Here is a 20,877-nt window from a genome sequence, read left to right on the forward strand (position 1 = left end):
TCACAATGATTGTAATAACACCTGTAGCATATATTAGGTGCCAAGTACTCTTCTAAGCACCTTTCACGTTATCAGTTCAGTTAAGCCTTACAGCTGCAGTGTGGGATAGGTACAATTATTATCCCATTGACAGATCAGGAAGTGGAGGCAGCGGGGCTGAGTAGCCAGGGGTCACACACAGATGAGTGGGAATACCTGCCATTGTCCATATGAAAGGTTTGTGCTGTAGTCTTACAGCTGTGCTGCTACCTAAGGCAGTGATTTCAGATGTTTTTGAAATTGTAATGCCCAGCTGAAATTTAGTTTTGGTATATCTTTCATATGTACATTTATTATTAATTTTAAAAAATTTTTATATTATTACTAAATATTTAGTAAATCCTTCACTGAAGTATTAATGAAGAAAAGTGAACAAATCATGAGAACAGAAAATGCACAAATCTTGAATTATCACAAAATTAATACACCCAGGGCAAGAAATAGAACATTACCAGCACCACAGAGTCAAGGCCTCCTTTCTCCCCAGTTATAACCACCATTCTGACTCCTGTTTCTGAACTTTTCATACTTATTTTTGAAATGAATTAAAGTTTGGGGAAAGTTTTAATTCCCATAAGTCAAATAGAAACATCCTAGGGTGTTATGAATTGATAGAGTCGATTTGTAGAGTTTGCGTCCTAAATATTTAGCTTAATAGAGATTCTCATATGAAGAACCCATATCCAAAGTAGAATGATCTTTGTGTTGCACATCACTGTTGGGGATTGTGAAGGGTCTGAGACTTTATTGCGGGTTGAAGAGTGAGCCTGTCATAGTTTTGTAGATGTGGCAGAAGAGAGGAGGCCCTCTGTCAGAGAGAAAGGGCCTGTTATGCATGGCACAGCAGGATTCATGTGTGCATCTGTTCCCCTTGCCCCCTACATTCTGAGGGCCCAGGTGGATGCTGCATATACCATGGGTTTGTGTCACAGCTTATGAGGGGACTGCTAGCAAATCTGCCCAACACTTGCCTCCAAGGGCACACTGACCTATTATCCTGGTCAGGAAACAGATCTTCTTTCAACCAGGAGGGAGACACTGTCCACAGTTATACGGAAGATAGTCTGGGACAGTTTTTGGTACATAAAATTTTATGTTAGTTTTTGACATAAAATGTGGAGAAGCACCATGAAGAATTGCCTCCATAATGTCCATACCTTGTATGTACAGTATTTAATTAAGCAGTAGGATGAGACCAGCCTGAGTATTGACCTCAGCTATGCTGAGGGTCACAGACGGACAGATACCATAAACCACGAGTGTCTGTTCCATTCATTCAGTCACAAAGTATTTCCTGAGTTAGGATTATGAATAAAATATGGTCATTGCCCTTCGAGAGCTTGCAGTCAAATAACAAGTGGTCATCCTACCATTTAACAGGTACAGTAAGTGTGTGTAAGTTCCATACAGCCCCACAAGGGAGAGAGGGTGGGAGAGGCCGAGGGTTGGATGGGGCCTCTCTTATCTGGAAAGAAGATTGCAGTGGCAGTGGGGGGGGTATTTTGGAGTACCAAGGGCAGGAGACCAATTAGACTGCCACTATAGTCCACTTAAGACTTCCTTACATTCCTTATCATGCCTACAACCCTATGAGCTTTGGGGTTTTGTTTGCATTAACATACTTCATATTTAATGATACATTGCCTAATCTCAAACCACTTTGTTTCTTTATAGTTAGGAATCTCAATTCAGTGCAGGTTCTTCAGGTGCAGGTACTGCCTTTTTGTTTTTTGCTCTCCAGGCTTGTGCTGCTTGATGTGGCGTCTAGTACAGTAATTACATTGAAGAGTCTGAGTCTTTAGAATATAACTCAATGAGGAAGTTTATAGAATTCCAGTGGACTCTAAGCTCCATGAGCCAAGGACTGTGTCGTTGTTTCTTTTGTACTTGCAGCCCAGCATGGCATGGTGGGGGCTTAAAACTTGTTAACCAAATGCAGAGAATCCCTGTACCCATTCTGTGAAAGTCCACACATTTCAATATTTTTAGAGATAATATGTCTTCTCCTATTTTTATAAGTGAAATCATGTCATAATTAAACTCGTGTGTGTGTGTGTGCACGCGCGCGTGTGCGTGCATGCAAGAGAGAGAGAACGAGGAGGGAAAGAAGGAGGGAAGGAAGGAAAGAAAGAAGGAGAGAAGGAAGAGAAAGGAAAGAAGAAATACCATATTACAGGTGGACCTCTAATTGGAAGAGCATTGGACTAGGCATTACCCTGCCTAGTTCTAGCCATGCTAATATCATGAACTAGTGGTTTGACCTTGTATAAAGTCCTCATCTTTTCTTGGCCTTATATTGTTTATCTGTACAATGAGAAGATTGGACTAAGTGTTCTACAAGGGTTGTTTCAAATCTGTCATTCATGACTTTTTAAAATGCATCGGTAGGGAATTCCCTGGCAGTCCAGTGGTTAGGACTCCGCGCTCTCACTGCTGAGGGCCTGGGTTCAGTCCCTGGTCGGGGAACTAAGATCACACAAGCCGTACGGCACGTCCAAAAAAAAAAAAAATGCATTGATAAGTGCAAATGGTAGATAAGAATAGTACACCTTTGTTATGTATAACTATATAAAACTATATATAAAATATATACATATAATTATATAATCATGTAGAACCCTGTAAAATTAGTTGGGATTACAAGAATGGAAAAGGTTGTCTGTAGGATTATTTTCTATATGAAACTAAGTAAATTTATAAAAATTTCAAAAGGAGAATGTTAGTTTGGAAACTTGTAGAGTATGTAGTTGATAGGGGTCATCACAGCTGATGGTGTTCCTATGAAGAATCCTTGGGTGGTCGTTTCCAGTGATTTTCTTCTTTCGGTCACATCAGCTGTAGACCCTGGTCCCAGTGGGGGTGCTCTGGTGGGTGAAGAGCCCCTGGGGACCTTGATGCTTTGGGTCAAGCACAAGTCTGGCCCCAGCCCTTACCTCTCTGCTGATTAGGGCAAGGTCTTTATCCTGCCTATCACAGGTGGTGTGAGAGTCCTTGCTAGGTGAGGACCTGGCCATGTGCTGGAGTCTCCAGTGTGCTTGGAATCCAGACCATACCGTTGCTGTCGGTGTCCTAGTGTCTCTAGTCCAAGTGTGATGTCCTATTTTAGGCTCATCTATCCACTAATTTGTCCCCCTCTCCTTCAGAGGCAGAGTGACCTTGGCCGTGGTACAACTGACCTAGGAACCAGATGAGCAGAGACATCTGCGTCCACACCTGGCCATGCTCCTATTATTTAGAACTTGAGAAGCAATGGGTCCCTGGAAAACTTTCATTAACTTCTCTCTCACTAAAATTTATGACTGATAAAACTAGAGAAATTCTTGTCAACTTTCCCCTTTCTAGTATAATTGAGATCAAGAAAGAAGCTTCTCATTTTATCTTCAGTTCTATTACCATCCTGGAAAAGGACCACAACAAGCACTGGTTCAGTTCCTTGCAGCCTAGTCGAAATGTCGTTTTCAGCATCATCGAGCATTTCTGGAGAGAGTTGCTGTTGTCCCAGTCAGGAGCTGCTGTTGAGGAATCATCCTCCCCCATGACCAAGGGGAAGGAGTTGACTGGTCTGATGGCCTGTACCCAGAAGCGTCTGGAAGACACAACCAGAGTCCTCCACCATCAGGGCGAGCAGCTTGACAGTATCTCGAGAGGCCTGGACAAGATGGAATCTGACCTGGATGTGGCTGACAGGTAAACAAATACTGTAATCCTAACCTGACCTTTGGATGGCTGTGGTATGGTATCTTTTCCATCATCCTGTATTTATTACACATTCAGCCTTCTGAAAACACAAGCTGTGCCCCTGTTGTGGACAGTTACACTGGGCTGACTGCTGTGGGCGTGCAAGTAATGAGGGCCAGCGTTCGCTAAGTGTGCAGTATGTGCCAAGGACAGTTTCAAGTGTTGAAGGGGGATTACCTCACTGAATCAGCAGACAAGCCAAGAAGAGTGTGTTGTTCTTCATTTTACCCATGGGGAAACTGAGGCTGAGAGGCCGGGTAATTTGTTCAAGATCACACACACTAAGTTTGTTAGCGTAGTTTATCTTAATTTCTTTTCCATAGCTGTAGAGCAACAAGGTTTGAGCCAAAGCATTTTGGCTTCAGAAGCTGCCATCTTAGCCACTGCACTAGCCACTCTCAAACCTTCAGTCTTGGGGACCACCCCACCCACCTTAAAAACTGAGGACCCAAAGAGCTTTTGTTGATGTGGGTTATATATACCGCTATGCATCATATTTTTTTAAAACTAAGAAATTAAATAATTATTTATTTAAAAAGTACAATGATAAATCCATGACCTAGTAACGTAAATAACATTTTTTTTAATGAAAAATAACTTTTATAAAGCAAAACGTGTAGTGAGAAGAGTGGCACTGTTTGAGATTTTTGTACCTCTCTTTAAAGTAAAGCTTAGCAGAAAACAGCTGGATTCTCATGCCTGCTTCTGCAGTCAGTCTGCTGTGATATCACAAGTCACATGGTATCTGGGAACTCCACTCTACACTCATGAGAGAATGAGAGTAAAAAGCCAAATAGCCAAATAGTGTTGTAGTATTGTATGAGGTGAGTTTGACCTCCCAGACTCCTTTGGAGGGTCTCAAAGACCACACTTTGAGAAGCGCTGCACTGACTATAAGACATATAAAGTAAGTCAGGGATCTTAGAGTCTAGTAGGAATAACCTCTCCCCCATGTCTGGAATGGTTGCTTGAGAGCTCAGGATGAGGTGGCAGCCTCTCAGTGATGGACCCTGAGTGTGGGCCCCCCGTCTCTCAGACCAGGGCTGCATGGCTGCTGTTTGTGAGACCCCTTGCCTCTGAGTGACCCCACTCTGCAGTTACCACCTGTTGCTATTTCTAAGCACTGTGTGGTAAAGGGCATCGTGCTAGAGCTACAGGGAACAGGGCCCTGCATCTTATTCTTAGAGGGGGTGCTTATGGTGGTTGAGACGTAAGATCACCGGACCTTTGTGAGTTTTCCTCGTGGGAACATGGCTAGACATTTTTCCACCCTCCCTTGCAGTTTGGGGTTTATATGACTGAGTTGTGGCAGAAGTGATGTAGGTCACTTGCAGGCCTAGTCTCTAAAAGCCCTCCTACCCAATCTCTAGTACTGTTTTCCCCTTTACCTGCTGGAATCCTCCAGGACTTGAAGGCCTTAGGACAGAAGCATTAGTTACACAGAGTTTAGGACCTCAAATGGCTTCCCAGAGCAGAACCCTGACCCCAGCCCTCAATTGGACTACAGTGTGAACAAGAAATAATCCTCTGTTGGGGCTAGGCCCTTAAGATTTCGGGAGTTGTTTGTTATAGCAGTCAGCCCTCACAGACTAACACAACATTCCTGTAGGAAATTGAGACACCTATTAAATATCTTCAATACATAACAGGACATAGAGACCAGAGATTTAGAAGAATGTTCATTTGCACTGGAAATCAAAGAAATGCACACTAAAATAATGGAAATCTAGGTTTTAATGATCAAATTAGTAACAATTAAAAGTAAGAATACACAATACCAACTGAGGATAGTGAATAAGCATTTTCATACACTGCTTATTAGGAATGACAGTTGGTATAATCCTTTTGGAGAACAATTGGGTGGTTTGTAAATCTTCTTTTGACAAACAGCAAAGTGAAAGGATGAACCTGAGGCTGGGAGAAAGTATTTGTGGTACCTACCCATATCCCAACAAAGGATTAATACCCAGCTAGTTAAAGGCAAAATGAGAAAAAGGCAATTCAGCAGAAAAGTTAGTAAAGGCCGTTGACTGGAGTTTAGGCTAAGAAGCTACTATAACAGAGATCCAAAAATATTGTGGTTGAAATAAGCTAGACCTCCATATAATGGTCCAAAGGAAGATAGTTATCCCAGGCAGATAGAAAGCTCTGCTTTAGGCCTTCACCTCTGGCTGCATGTTGTCTAGAAGGTCTCCTGTCTTATCACATGGCACCATCACTACATCAAAAGTTGCTGGTATCACTCATTCGCAGCCAATGGGAAGGGGGAACAAAGAGGGAGGCCAGGGAACCTTGTCTTTAAGAAGGTGACCCCAAAGTTGCACATATTACTTCTGCTCATATCCTACTGGTAGGACTTAATCTCATAGTTACACCTAGGAACAAAGAAGCGGGGTAGTTGTGAGAGATTACTCAGGTATTCCATTATGGAAGGAAGAACAGGAAAATGGATACTAGGGATCATTAGTTGTCTCTGCGACAGTGTCTCACAAATGAGAAATCCCAAAAGACCAATGAAAAGGGAGTTCAGCATCCCTTGTAATCAGGGAAAGGTACATTAAACCAACACGTGTATTAGTTGGGTAACACCAGCTGTTGGTTAAGATGTGGGGTGATAAGCACTCTAATGTTTTTGTCAATAATATGAAATGGTTCAGCCACTTAGGAGAGCAGTTGTCAATACCTAGTGAAGCCAGAGGTGCACAGACCCCATGACTGTGACCTTGCTCTTTCAGATGTGTATCTTAGGGAACCATTGGCACTTGTGCACAGTGTGTGTGGACATGAACTTTCATTAAAGGGTTGTGGACGGTAGCAAGCAATTGCAATCAGTTGCTTCTCAAGGGGGATTGGGTATCTAAGCTATGTTTTAGTCACAAAATAGACTATTTCTTTCATGGTAACTGTTATATGTTAGATCTATACATATCAGCTTGAATAAATCCCAAATCAGGATTAAAAAAACAAAGCAAATTGCAAAGAGATGTGTACAGCAGGATACCATTTATAAGGTGTTTTTTTAATATGCCAAATAATACTGTAGGAAAAACATAGAGTTAAAATACGAAAACCTGAACAGGAAGGGTGCATGCAGGGCACCATACTGTGTAGTTCTGTGGTGAGTTATCCAGAGAGCAGCTGACTGGTGTTCCTGGAGTGGTCTTGTGGTTCATGATGCTCTTTGGTGTGGGTCCTTTGAAGTCGATTGTGGTAGGCCCTCAGTGAGCTGTCTGATTTGTCCATCAGAGCTGGGGAAATTTCCTGTATTATTTCTTTGATAATTTTTCCCCCTCAGTTTTTAAAATGTGTTCCTTTTGGAACTCCCCCTTTTTTTGTTATCTGACTTCCTGAACTGATCTTCTAATATTGTTCTCATTTTTCTTTCTCCTCAACCTTTTGTTCTGCTTTTATTTCTTGAATTTTATCTTCCTACCTTCTATTTCTGTTATCATGTTTTTAATTTCCAAGACTTATTTTTTGTTTTCCAATGTTCCTTTTGAATAGCAGCCTATTATTGTTTCATGGATGCCCTATTCTCTTATCTCTTGGGTTGTTATGGATAGCCTTGTCTTAGTATGTTATGTCTTGTATGGGAAGGCCTGGGTGGACTGTGAAATTTTTGGTTCTGCTGAAAAGGGCTGTGGTCACAGTGTTTGAGAGCAGTGCTCTGTGGTCTGAGAATATCTGGTCTCTCTTCCCATGACAGTCCTAGATTTATGCAGTTATAGTGTTTTCAGTAGTCTTCACAAAATGTGGTCTCTTCTCTCTCTCTCTCTCTCTCTCTCTCTCTCTCTCTCTGTCCCTCTGTCCCTCCTTCCCTCTCTGTCTCCCTTTCTATCTCCCTGTCCCCCTCCCTCTTTCTTTCTCTTTCTGTACTGAGAGTGAAGGGTGAGTTTTCTGAATTCTACGGTTTTTGGAATCTCTAATCTGATTAGATTTAAAGCGACTAATAACTCTTATTTCAAGTGGTATAGAAGGCACTGATGATGTGGCAATGGTGATATGTAAAATAATCGTCATGGGATACTCGTAATCAAATATTTTAAAAAGGCTCTGAGTGACCATGTATTTGATACCTAATAACATTTTTGTCAGACTAATGAGTAATGAGATTGGCTGGCTGCTCTAACTCTACTGGACAAAGTGTGGAAAGGAAAGGATGGGTTCAGAGTGCCCCATAATGACCTGAACATTTCTATATCTGCCTTGAAAGAAAACCTTAGCTCCCGTAGCTGCAGCACTGAGGTTTCTGAAAATCAGATCCGGAGTGTCATCCTGTGAGTGACTAAATTACAATGTAAATTGAAATCCCAACTTTGCATGGTGTCTGCTGTTAAACTGAGGGTATTGATAGGGGAGAAATGGGATCCTGAAAATTGGAATGTAGACATATGGGAAGATCCTGATGAAACTGAGAAAATAGAAGCCCTAAATTCTGATGAGTCTTCTTTGCCAGTAGAAGCAGCCCTTCCTCCCCTATCTGAGGCGATTAAGCACACTTTGCCTGAGGAAGCTGTAGTGGCCTCCCCCGAGATAATTGCTTTGCAAGACGCTGCAGATTTCCTTCAAGACCCACCCCCACCACCCCCCTTTGCTTCCAGGTATATTGTTAGAGTTAAGTCTCAGCACATCCCAGAAGATGAGGCATAAAGTGTGGCCCATGAAGAGATGCACTGCACTCTGAAAGAACTGCATGATTTTTCCAATTTATACAGACAGAAATGCGGAGGGTATGTGTGAGAATGGATATCTTGTGTGGGGGGTGATGGTGAGAGGAATATGAAGTTGGATGGGGCTGACTTTACTGAAATGGACCCACTAAGCAGAGATCCTGGATTTGGTACCATGGCTCGAGGAGTTAGAAAGGCTCTAACAGTTTGGTTGGTTGGCTGAGATGTGGACTAAAAAGTGGCCTACACTAAATGGAGTTTGAAATGTCAGAACTGCCTTGGTATACTCCAGAGGAAGGATCCAAGACTGAGGAAGATTGGAATGGTAGAATAGATTTATTATGTGAGATCTCTTCACCCATCCTGGCAGGGTCCAAGAAGACACACTTTTTACCATGACTGTGAGAAATAAATTTTTAAGGGGAGCCCCAGCATCCTTGAGCTGTGTGGTTGCTCTTCTCTGTAGGCCAGAAATTACAGTGAGAAGTGGCTGCCACTGAGCTGGGATCCTTAAATGCAGCAGGGATAATTGGATCCTGGGGTGGCAGGGCTAAGTGGTAGCACTTAATCACCAAAGACAATTGGGGTTGGTTACCGTAATGGACAGCAGAGTCAAAGCAGCAATCAGAATAGTGTGACTCCCAGAGACCTATGGCATTGGCTAGTTGGTCATGTGCCCCTAGAAGAGAAATAGTTGGGCAGTCTGCTCAATACTTACTTGATCTGTTAAGCAGAAGAGTTTTAGGTCATGTGAACAAGCATCTAACCTGAATTAAAAAAAAAAAAAAAAAAAAGTCACGGCTCCTTAATTGATTTCTAGATTTGAACCGGTTTACACACCCAGAACCCCTTGAGTGACGGGGAAGGTGGGTCCCCTTGTGGAAGGACCCCAGTATGCTACCAAATTTTGTACTGTTAATCTTTCTCCCAGCCTTCCCCAGAGAGACATATGGCATTTTACCAGGGTGACCATGCATTGGGGAAAAGGAAATCAGATTTTTCAGGGACTACTGGACACTGGCTCCAAACTGACACTGATTCTAGGAGACCCAAAACATCACTGTGGCTCACCTAGGGGCTTATGGAGGTCAAGTGATCAGCAGAGTTTTAGCTCAGGTTCATCTCACAGTGAGATGGCCCCTGAACCCATCCTATGGTAATTTTTTCTAGTTCTGGAGTGTATAATTGGAATAGACATACTCAGTAACTGGCAGAATCCCCACACTGGTTCCCTGACCTCTGGAATGAGAGAGATTCTGGTGGGAAAGACCAAGTAAAAGTCACTAGAACTGCTTCTACCTAGAAAAATAGTATACCAAAAGCAATTTTGCATTCCTGGAGGGATTATAGAGATTAGTACCACCTTCAAGGACTTGAAGGATGCGTGGATAGTGAGTCCTGCCCCATCTCCATTCAGCTCACCTATTTGTGCAGAAAAAAGATGGATCTTTCAGGACAGTGGATTATCTTAAACTTAACCAGGTAGTGACTATAACTGCAGTTGCTACTCCAGGTATAGTTTTACTGCTTGAGCAAATTAACACATCCTCTGGTACCTGGTATGCAGCACCTGATCTGGTAAATGCTTTTTTTCCATCCCTGTTAGTAAAGACCGCCAGAAGCAGTTTCTGTCAGCTGACAAGGCCAGCAATATACCTTCACTGTCCTACTTCAAGGGTATACCAACTTTTCAGCCCTATGTCATAATTTAGTTCACAAAGATCTTGATGCCTTTCTCTTCCACAAGATAGCATGCTATTAATGCTGATTGGACTGAGTAAGAAGTAGCAACTACTCTAGACTCATAAGACATTTGCATATCAGAGGATGGGAAATCTGACAGAAATTCAAGGGCCTTCTACTTCAGTGAAATTTTTAGAAGTCCAGTGGTGTATGGCTCATTGAAGTATCTCTTCTATGGTGAAGGTTAAGTTGTTGCATCTGGCTCTTCCTACAACCAGAAAGGAGGCACAATGCTTCTTAGTGTTTCGGAAGCAACATATTCCTCATTTGGGTGCGTTACTCTGGCACATTTACCAAGTGACTCGAAAGCTGCCGGTTTTGAGTAGGGCCTAGAGCAAGGGGAGGCTCTGAAACAGGTCCAGATTGCCACAGAGCTGCTCTGCCACTTGGGCCATATGATCCAGTGGTGTATGATGGGTCAGTGGCAGATAGGGGTGCTCTTTGGAGCCTTTTGCAGACCTCTATAGGGAATCTCAGTGCTCACCCTTAGGATTTTGGAGCAAAGCCCTGCTATCCTCTGCAGATAACTACTTTCCTTTTGAGAAACAGTTCTTGGCCTGCTACTAGGCCTTAGTAGAGACTGAACACTTAACCACAGGCCACCAAGCTGCTATATGAGCTCGGCTGCCCATCATGAAGTGGATGTTATCTGACCCACCAAGCCACAAAGTTGGGCATACTTAGCAACACCCCATCATCAAATGGAAGTGGGATACAAAAGATTGGGCTCAAGTAGGCCCTGAAGGCACAGGTTAAGGTGCCTGAGGAATTGGCCCGAATGCCATGGCCGCCCCCACTCCTGCTACACTGCCTTCTCTCTCCCAACCTGCATCTATGATGCATTCCTTACTTGGGGAGTGCCCTACAATCAGTTGACTGAGGAGGAAACACTGGGGCCTGGTTCACAGAGGAGTTTGAGAAATATGTAGGCACTACCCAGAAGTGGACAGTAGTGGCATGACAGCTCCTCTCTGGGACATCCTGAAGGACAGTGGTGAAGGGAGATCCTCCCAGTGGGCAGAACTGCAAGCAGTGCACCTGGTTGTTCATTTGTGTTGGGAAACGCAGTCGTGTGCATGCAGTCTTTTTTATCCCTACTTGGCCTCTTAAGAATGGGCCTTGGGGCTGGAATACTTTATTACCAAGAGATAAAGAGCCCACACAGCCTATGCCAGGCTTATTACCTTGTGGGGGAATAGCTTTCCCTTTTACAGTCTCCACCAGTGCTTCTTTTGTTCTGCTTAAGCCTGTACATCAGTGGCCCTCAAGCACACCCCCAGCTTTCAGTTTTTCAGACTCCGTGGGGGTAGGGGAGGGGTCCTTCTGCTGTGGTACTGAGGGGTGTGCATGGGCCAGTTGCCCTCCATTAACTGCTGGAGGGACCTGCTGGCCATGAGGGACCTACGCCCACTATTGGAGCTGATCTTGCTCTGTGTCTTCTCTATATGAGTAAAGCTCAGTAAAGCATTACTCCATCCAGTGCTTAACTGTGTTGTGTTTCGTGATGACTCCAGTGCCAGGGCGCTGTGGAGAGACGTGTTTGGAGTCCTCCTCTGGGATTAGTGGCCGATGAACAGTACTCTGGTACACAGTTGCTTGGAAGGAGGAATGGCCAGGGGCTGAATTGTGTACTGATTGGCTGTGGCCAAGTGGTTTGGCTGGAGGTTCAGGGACTGGAAGAAACATGATTGGAAACTTCATGACGAAGAGGTCTGGGGTAGAATTATATGGAGAGATCTCGCTGAGTGGGCAAAAAGGTGAAGATATGTCCCATGTGAATGCTCACCAGAGCACCTCCTCAGCAGAAGAGAATTATAAAAACCGAATGGATAGGAAGACCCATTCTCTAGATACCGGTCAGCCTGTTCCCCCAGTCCATCCTGTTATCGCCCAATGGGCCCATGAACAAAGTGGACATGATGACAGGGATGGAGGTTATGCTTGGGCTCAGCAACATGAATTTCTACTCATTGAGGCCACCTTGGCTATTGCCACTGCTGTGTGTCCAGTCTGATAGCAGCAGAGATCCAACACTGAGTCTCCAGTATGGCACCATTCTCTAGGGTGTTCAGCCAGCTACTTGGTGGCTGGTTGATTACAGTGGACTACTTTTCTTGTGAATTCTTTGTATATGGCAAGTCACTCTTGCTGCTTTCAAAATTTTGTTTTTGAGTTTCAGCAATTTGATTTTAATTTGTCTCTTTTTTATCCTCCTTGGAGTTTGTTGAGCTTCTTGGATGTGTCCGTTCATGTCACTCATCAGATTTGGGAAGTTTTCAATCAGTGTTTCTTCAAATATATTTTCTGCCTCTTTCTCTTTTGTCCATCTGGAATGCCTGTAATACATGTGTTGATCTGCTTGATGGTGTCCCATAAGTCCTTCAGGTTCTGTTCATTTTTCTTCCTTCTTTTTTTCTTTCTTCCCCTCAGACTGGATAATTTCAAATGTATAACCTTCAAATTTGCTGATCCTTCATTCTCCCTGCTCAGATCTGCTGTTGACTCCTTCTAGTGAGTTTTTCATTTCAGTATTGTACTTTTCAACTCTAGAATTTGTTTGGTTTCTTTTCATAATTTCTATCTTTTTATTGAGATTCTTATTTTGTTCAGACATTATTTTTCTGATTTATTTCAGTTCTTTCTCCATAGTTTCCTTTAGCTCATTGAACATATTTAAGACAGTTGGTATAATATCTTTGACTAATAATTCAAATGTCAGGGCTTCCTCAAAGATGATTTCTGTCAAATTTTCTTTATTTTCTGTGAATAGCCATATTTTCCTCTTTCTTTGTATGTCTTGTAATTTTCTTTTTAGAACTACACATTCTGAAGATTATGTTTTGCTAACTCTGTTATGGACCGAATGTATGTGTCCCTGAAATTCGTGTATTAAGTCCAAACCCCCAATGTGATGATGTTAGGAGGTGGGGCCTTTGGAAGGTAATTAAGTTTAGATGAGGTCATGAGGGTGGAGCCCCCATGATGGGATTAGTGTCCTTGTAGAAGAGGAAGAGACTGGAGAGAAAGTGACTGTCTGCAAGCCAGGGAGAGAGCGCTCACTAAAAACCAAATCTGTTGACACCCTGATCTTGGACTTTTCAGCTTCCAGAACTGTAAGAAATAAATATTTGTTGCTTAAGCTACCCAGTCTGTGGCAGCCCAAGCTGACTGATAATACTCTGGAAATCGAATTCTCCTATGCCTCAGGGGTTGCTGGGTTTTGCTTGCTGAGGGTTGGAACTGACTTTTTGTGACTTTTCCAAATTATTTTTGCAAAACGTGTATTCCTTGTTAAGTGTGGTCACTGGAGTTTCGAAGAAGGAAAAAGTAAATAGGTCTTTTTTTTCTCAATTCCCTCCTGGCTGGGAAGCCACTTCAGCTCATGGTGGTAGAAAACTCTCTGCCAGCCTCTCAGCAACCAAAAGCCCCAATCAGACTCACAATCCCAGTTTTTGGAGGAAAGGTCTTTATTGCCCACCCTGGCTCCAACAGGCCATACTAAGAATACTTGCGGCTGTCCCACAGCTGCCAGCTATGGATTTGTGGGATGGGGGTTGGTAGCTGCTACTGCTTGAAAGCAGAAGTTGATTGAAATTATAGTGGTCTCTCCATCAAACTCACTGCTGGATGCTGCAGATGTTCTCCTTGACCCAGAGTTCCAAAATAGTTGCTTCAGACAGTTCTTCCAGTTCCTTCATTTTGCTGGAGGGACAGATTCCTGCAGCTTCCTATTCCACCATCTTCCCTGCTGCCACTAACTATATGGCTTTTATGAACAGATGCTGCCCTTCATGTACCATTTCATTCTGGGGCAAATTTCATGGAGGTTTGCTGTTCTTCTGTATTTAGCAGTTTTCAAGGTAATGACTTTGTTCTTTATCATCCTCAAAAGATGTTCAATTATTATTTTTAATATCCTTTTGAATCCCTGGATTTACAAATATTTGAGTTTCAATCCGTTGCAATTAGTATCTTATTGAACTTTAAACTGTTCCATCTTTGAGCATGTTGTGACATTTTTAATCCAATAATTTAGCAAGGAGTAATGTCTAGGATTGTAAACCTTAAATTATATAATATCATGGGTTCCTGGACAGTTCCTGTGACCATTTTTTACACTTTAAATATAACTATGTTGGGTGAATGGTCTGCAGACAAATTCCAGGTAAGGTCCACATTACAGAGCAGAAGCAAGGGGTGGCGCAGAACGTCAGAGTGACTGGAGCAAGTCTTGTCAGTGAGGTTGGCATCCAGAGGCTTTATTTGCAGCTGCCTTTTGGGAGGGAGTTAAGAGCCCTGGTTCCCTAATGCTCATTCAACAGCCATGCAATTCTTTAATCAGATCTTTACCACTTCCTCACATTCTGTGGTAAAATAAGGACTACATAGTGAATTTTTAGAAAACAAAGTTTATTTACATATATTAAAATTCTGGATTAGACACTTCCTACTTTTTGGTATTATGTATGTCAACCGAGAAAAGAGGCACAGCTAAAATAAACAAAAGAATTTATTTGGTGTCTTAGAACCATTACCTCAGTTGTTTGTCAAGAATTGTGACTGGAAGATATAATTACAATTTACGTTTCATTGGGTTTCTAAGCACTTTGCATAGGATACTAGGAAATCTATTGTTGGAGTGTCCAGATTTTATCTTGGAAATGTGGCCACAGCAGTCATGTGGTCAGTCATCTGCCTTTGCCCAGTACAAGAGTAAAATTTGGTTCCTGCTATATCAGCATAAGGTGGAGTTCAAATCCAAAAGGCAGTCTGTTCTGTTCAGTTAAGCACACAGGTTCACACATGTCTCTTTAAATGAAACAAGGACATGTTAGTAACGCAGATTTGATCGCAGTTTGCTGGAATCTACTTGGTGAAATAATTGGTCTGATTCTGTTTTCACTGGGGTCTGTGAGTAAGTAGTATTGTCTCAGTCTTTATATGTTGGAAAATGCCTTTATTTTACTGACACTCTGAATGATAATTTGGCTCTTCACAATTGAGCCAAATTTAGCTCAACATTTTGAAAATGTTTTTCCATTGTCCTCTTTGCATATATTATTGCTAAAGAGAATTTACTGTTTCTTTGTGGCTAATGTTTTTTTCCCCCTATTTTAGATGTTCTGATGTTTTTTTACTCCTATGTGTCTGTGTAGATATTTTAGAACAGCTTTCTAAGTTACATACCACAAAATTCACTCATTTTATATGAACAATGATTTTTAGTAAATTTACAGAGTTGGACAAACATCACTATAGTTCAATTTTAGGACATTTCCATCACCCCCAAAAGTTGCCTCAAGCCCATTTGCTGTCACTCTCTGTTCTCACTCTAGCCCAGGTCACCACTAGTCTATCTATTCTCTTTCTGTATTGTATAGGGTATTATCTTATGGGACTCTGGACATTATCTTCTGTTTTAGCAGATCTTCCTTTGACACATTGCCCCGGGGAGTAAGAAGCTGATTCTTCTTACTGCCATGTGGGGATGAGCGTCCAGATTCTCCTCTTGGCCCTAGTTTATGCCTTGGGATGGAAAAGGACACCTGTTGCTACTGACTGGGAGTGGAATTTCAGGTTTCCCCACAGGCCTCTGCTAATACCACCCTGATTGGGAGAATGAGGGCTGTCTTGTTACCCCCTCCTGGCCTATGTTGACCTGTAAGGTTTCCCTCATTACTGCTGGCTCCTCACATGGCCTTCTCTGACACTACCCCAGTTAGGAAGAAGTACCCCTCAGTGCAGGTAGGAGAGGGTCCATGTCTAGGCTCCTCATGTGTTGGCTGATGAGGGTGGGAGTGGGCTGCACTTCTTTCTGGGGAGTTTGGCTGGAGTAGAGATGTTATTGACTAACAGTTCTCTGTCTTGACAGCTTCCCCTTTTCTATAGGGTAGGGAGAGCAGACTTTCTTTTATTTATTTATTTATTTATTGTCTGTTTATCCAGGTTTCTGGCTTCTTCAGGACTCAGTTCAGAATATAGTTAATAAAAAGAGAACTCGCTTCCTCAAAGTTTCTGAAGTCCTGAGAACTAGCCAGCCTGACTTTTTCTCTCCACTCTCCATAATCTTATGTGTGTTTCATATATAATATCCAGGGTTTTAAGCTGTATTTAGTGGGGAGAGCAGGGAGAAGCGTATCTACTCTATCTAGTCCTCGAATTGGAAGGCCTTCAATTGATCTTGTCTTGTATCCAGCCAACTTTCTGAATTTGTTTATTAGTCCTAGTGGCTTCTGTGTGGATCTGTAGGATTTTCCACCTGCAGAATCATGTCTTCTGTGAATAAAGATTGTTTTACTTTTTTGCTTCTAATCTTGATGCCTTTTATTTCTATTTCTTACCTAATTGTACTATCTAGAAGTTGTAATACAGTGTTGGCTGGAAGTGGTGAGTGCAGACATCCTTTACTTGCTCCCAGTGTTAGGGGAGAAAGCATTCAGTCTTTCACTGTTAAGTTTGATGTTGCCTGTAGGTTTCTGATATCAGATTGAGGAAGTTCCCTTCTATATCTGGTTCATTTAGTGTTTTTATTAAGAATGAATATTGGGTTTTATCAAATGCATTTGCACCATCTGTTGAGATGGTCATGTCCTTGATTCTGTTAATACAGTGTAGTACATTAATTGATTTTCAGATACTAAACATTTCAGATATTTTTGTTCTTGTGATAAGTCCCACTTGGTCATGGTACATAGTCCTTTTGGGTTTGGTTTGGTAACTTTGTTGGGGATTTTGTGTCGGTAGTCATGAGGTTTATTGGTCTGTAGTTCTCTTTCTTGTGATGTGTTTATCTAACTTTGGTTTGGGTAATACTGTCCCTCATCTGTAGTTTCTGGAGAAATTTGTGAAGGATTGGTATTATTTCTTCTTTAAATCTTAATAGAATTTACCACTGATACCAACTGGGCCTGAGTTTTTTTTGTGTGTGGAATATAATTACCAGTTCATTTCTTTACTTGAATAGGTATATTCAGATTTTCCTTTTCTTCTTGAGTCAGTTTAGTAGTTTGTGTTGTTCTAGGAATTTTTAAATGTTATCTAAATTGTCTAATGTTGTAGCGTAAAGTTGCTTGTGGCTTCCTTTATAATCCTTTTCATTTATGTAAGGTCTGTATTAATGTTCTGCTTTCATTCCCAATTTTAGTAATTTTTAAAAAGATTATTTATTTATTTATTTATTTTGGCTGTGCTGGGTCTTAGTTGTGGCACGCAGGATCTTCATTGTGGCGTGCGGGATCTTTTAGTTGCCGCATGAGGGCTTCTTAGTTGCGGCATGTGAACTCTATGCATGTGGGATCTAGTTCCCCAGGGGTCGAACCTGGGGCCCTTGCATTGGGAGCGTGGAGTCTTACCTACTGGACCACCAGGGAAGTCCCGATTTTAGTAATTTTTGTGTTCTTTCTTCTTGGTTGGTCCAACTGAAAAGTTTGTCAATTTTGTTGATATTTTCTAATAATTAACTTTTGGTTTCAATGAGTTTTCTTTTATATTTCTCTTTTCCATTTCATTGATTTCCTCCCCTCTTTAATTTGCTCTTCTGTTTTCTTGTTTCTTAATGTGAAAGCTTATGTTTTTGATTTGAGATCTTCTTTTGTAATACAGGTTTTATGGTTATAAATTTCCCTCTAATTACTGCTTTAGCTGCATCCCATAAATTTTGGTATGCAGTATTTTTATTTTTATGTAGCTAGACCATTTTCTAATTGTCCTCAGGATTCTTTCTTTAACCTATTGGTTATTTGGAAGTGGGTTAATTTCCAAATATTTGTGGTCTTCTGAAATTCCGTTCTGTTGATTTCTATTTCATTCCATCATGGTCAGGGAACAAAGATACTTTGCATTATTTAAATATTTTTAAATTTATTGAGACCTGTTTTATGACTTAGCAAGGAGCTGGCAAATGACAGCCTATGGACTAAATTCATCCCACCTCCTATTTTTACAAATGAAGTTTTATTGGGACACAGCCATGCCCATTCATTTGTGGTTGTTTTCCTGGTCTAATGGAAGAGTTGAATATTTGTAACAGAGGCAGTTGGTCCTCAAAGCCTAAGATATTTATTGTTTGGCCCTTTGTATAAAAAGTTTTCTGACCCATGGTCTAGCATAGCATCTATGTGGGAGAATGTTCCATTTATACTTGAGAAGAGTGTACATCCCAGTGTTGTTGGATGAAGCGTTATTTAGATACCAGTTAGACGGAATTGGTTGATAATGTTCAAGTGTTCTGTATTTTTGATGGTTTTTTCAGTCCATTTTGAGAGTAGAGCATTGAAGTCTACAACTATTATTGTTGAATTGTCTATTTCTCCTTCAATTCTGTCAATTTTTTCATCATGTATTTTGTGATTCTATTGTTAGGTGTGTATATATTCATAATTGTTGTTTCTTCATAATGAATTGACCCTTTTATCATTATAAAATGACTCTCTTCATCTGTATTAATTTTTAAAAAATTTTTATTTTGTCTAATATCAATAGTATAACTCTACACCTCCTTTATGATCACTGTTTGTGTGGTGTATCTTTTCTCTTTTTACTTTCAATCTATATCTTTGAATTTAAAATGTGTCACTTATAAACAACATATAGTCTGATCTTTTTTTTTAATCCAGAGTGACAACTTCTGCCTTTTGATTACAGTGTTATTCATTTACATTTATTCTAATTATTGGTATGGTTGGATTTACTTCTGTGACTTTGCTATGTGTTTTCTATATGTCTGTAGCTTTTTTTCTTCCCGTTTCTCCTTTACCACCTCTGTGTGTGCATTAGATTTTTTTCTAGTGTACTATTTAAATTATTTCATTAGTATTTTAAAAATTATTTTCTTAATTGTTATGTTAGATATTACAATATACATCTTATGATCTATTTCAGATTAATACCAATTTAATGTACTCCATTATAGCTTCATTCCCTCCCCCTACCTTTGTGCCATTGTCATATATAGTACATCTATATATATTTTAAACCCAATAAAACAGTACTATAATTATTACTTTGTACAGTCTTGTATATTTTAAAGAAATTAAGAGAAGAAAGAAAAATATAGAATATTTTATTCTAATCCAAATACTGCTTTCAGTACACATCATTTCTACCTGTGGACTTGAGTTACCATCTGTTGTCACACTCCTAACCCCCTTTTATGCCATTACTTGTCATATATATTATATCTTTATATGTTATAAGCCTCAGTATAATTTAAAGTTATTATTTTATGCAATTATCTTTTAAATCAGTTAGGAAAAGTAAATAAAATATTTACATTCTCTAATTACCTGCATGATCTCATTACCAGTGCTTTTTGTTTCTTTGTGTGGATTTGAGTTTCCTTCTGGGGGTGTCATTTCTTTTCAGCCCAAGGAACATCCTTTAGTCTTTTTTTCAGGAAACAGGCTTGCTAGCAGTGAAGTTTCTCAGCATTTATGTGTTTGGTAATGTATTTTCCCTGAAAGTTTTGCTGGTGTAGGGTTCTCTACTGACAGTTTTATTTCTCTCAGAACTTGGCTTTTGTCATCCCACTACCTTCTGGTGCTCATTGTTTATGATAGAGGTCAACCATTAATATTATTATGATTCCCTTATTCATGATAAATCATTTTTCTGTTGCTGCTTTCACAGTTTTCTCTCTGTCTTTGGCTTTCAGTGGTTTAACTAAGATGTATCTTACTATTGTTTTAATTTGAGAAATTCCATTTGGTTCTTTTTTATATAATTTCACTCTGATTTAATAGTCTCTGATGAACCATTGTCACCATACGTTTCTTTACTCTTTTTAACATGGTTTTCTTTAACTCTTGAACATTTATAATTACTTCTTTGACATCTTTACCTCTTAAGTCCAGTATATGAGTGCTCTCAGAAATGGATTCTGTTGACTTTTTTTCTACTCCTGTGTATGAGTCACATTTTTCTGTTTCCTTGCGTATCTCATACTTCTTTGTAGAAAACTTGGCATTTTAAATAATACATTGTTGCAACTCTGGATTCTGATCTCCCTCCTTGCCACAGGATGGTGGTGTTGGTGGTTGTTTTTATTTGTTTACTCATTTTAGTAACTTGCCTGAACTAATTCTGTGGAGTGTGTTTCCACTGTCATGTGCAGCTTTTTTATTTTTGTTTTTTTTTATGTTTTAATTTTTAAACATGGCTTGGTTCCTGGTGGTTGTCCCTGCATCAGCATAGCTTAGTGGTCAGCCATTGATTAGTCAGAGGTTATGTTTAAGTGCCTTGTGCTGACAAGGCTCTACCCTTTGCCATTGGATCTCTGTGTAGATTTGGGGAATACTTTCGAAATTCAGATACTTTAGAAGTCTGCCCATTTTTTTAACTTTGTTTCTGATCTTAGACAGAAGACATTGACTTTTTCAACATGAGGCATACTTACATGTACGTTTTTTATACATACATACATGTATGCTTTTATAGATGTCCTTTATCAGATTGAAGAAATTTCCTTCTAGCTTGCTGGGGTTTTAACATGAATGAGTACTGAATTTCATCAGAATCTTTTTTTGCATCTTTTGTGGTGATCATACAGTTTTCCTTTTGTTTTTCTACCAATGAAATAAGTTGCGTTGATTAATTTTCAAATGTTAAACCAACTTCAGTTTCCTAGGATTAATATCACTTAATCATGATGATATATTCTTTTTTATATATTATTAGATTTGACTTAATA

At 40.5% G+C, this 20,877-nt stretch overlaps 1 protein-coding gene across 4 annotated transcripts in view; it reads left to right on the forward strand.

The window, feature by feature from the left end:
• SNAP47 (synaptosome associated protein 47) overlaps positions 1 to 20,877 on the forward strand; it is an 81,220-nt gene that overhangs the window by 7,221 nt on the left and 53,122 nt on the right. For 2 of the 4 annotated variants that reach the window (XM_061190092.1, XM_061190093.1), the window contains exon 2: positions 3,183 to 3,726. In XM_061190092.1, coding sequence (XP_061046075.1) covers positions 3,227 to 3,726 — 500 coding nt within the window. In that variant the 5' untranslated portion in view covers positions 3,183 to 3,226. Of the gene's footprint in view, positions 1 to 3,182; positions 3,727 to 20,877 lie in introns of those variants that run through there. The other 2 variants (XR_009700860.1, XM_061190091.1) reach the window with 1 other exon arrangement.

The sequence above is a fragment of the Eubalaena glacialis genome, chromosome 4 (genome assembly GCF_028564815.1).
Source record: "Eubalaena glacialis isolate mEubGla1 chromosome 4, mEubGla1.1.hap2.+ XY, whole genome shotgun sequence".
Taxonomy (NCBI): domain Eukaryota; kingdom Metazoa; phylum Chordata; class Mammalia; order Artiodactyla; family Balaenidae; genus Eubalaena; species Eubalaena glacialis.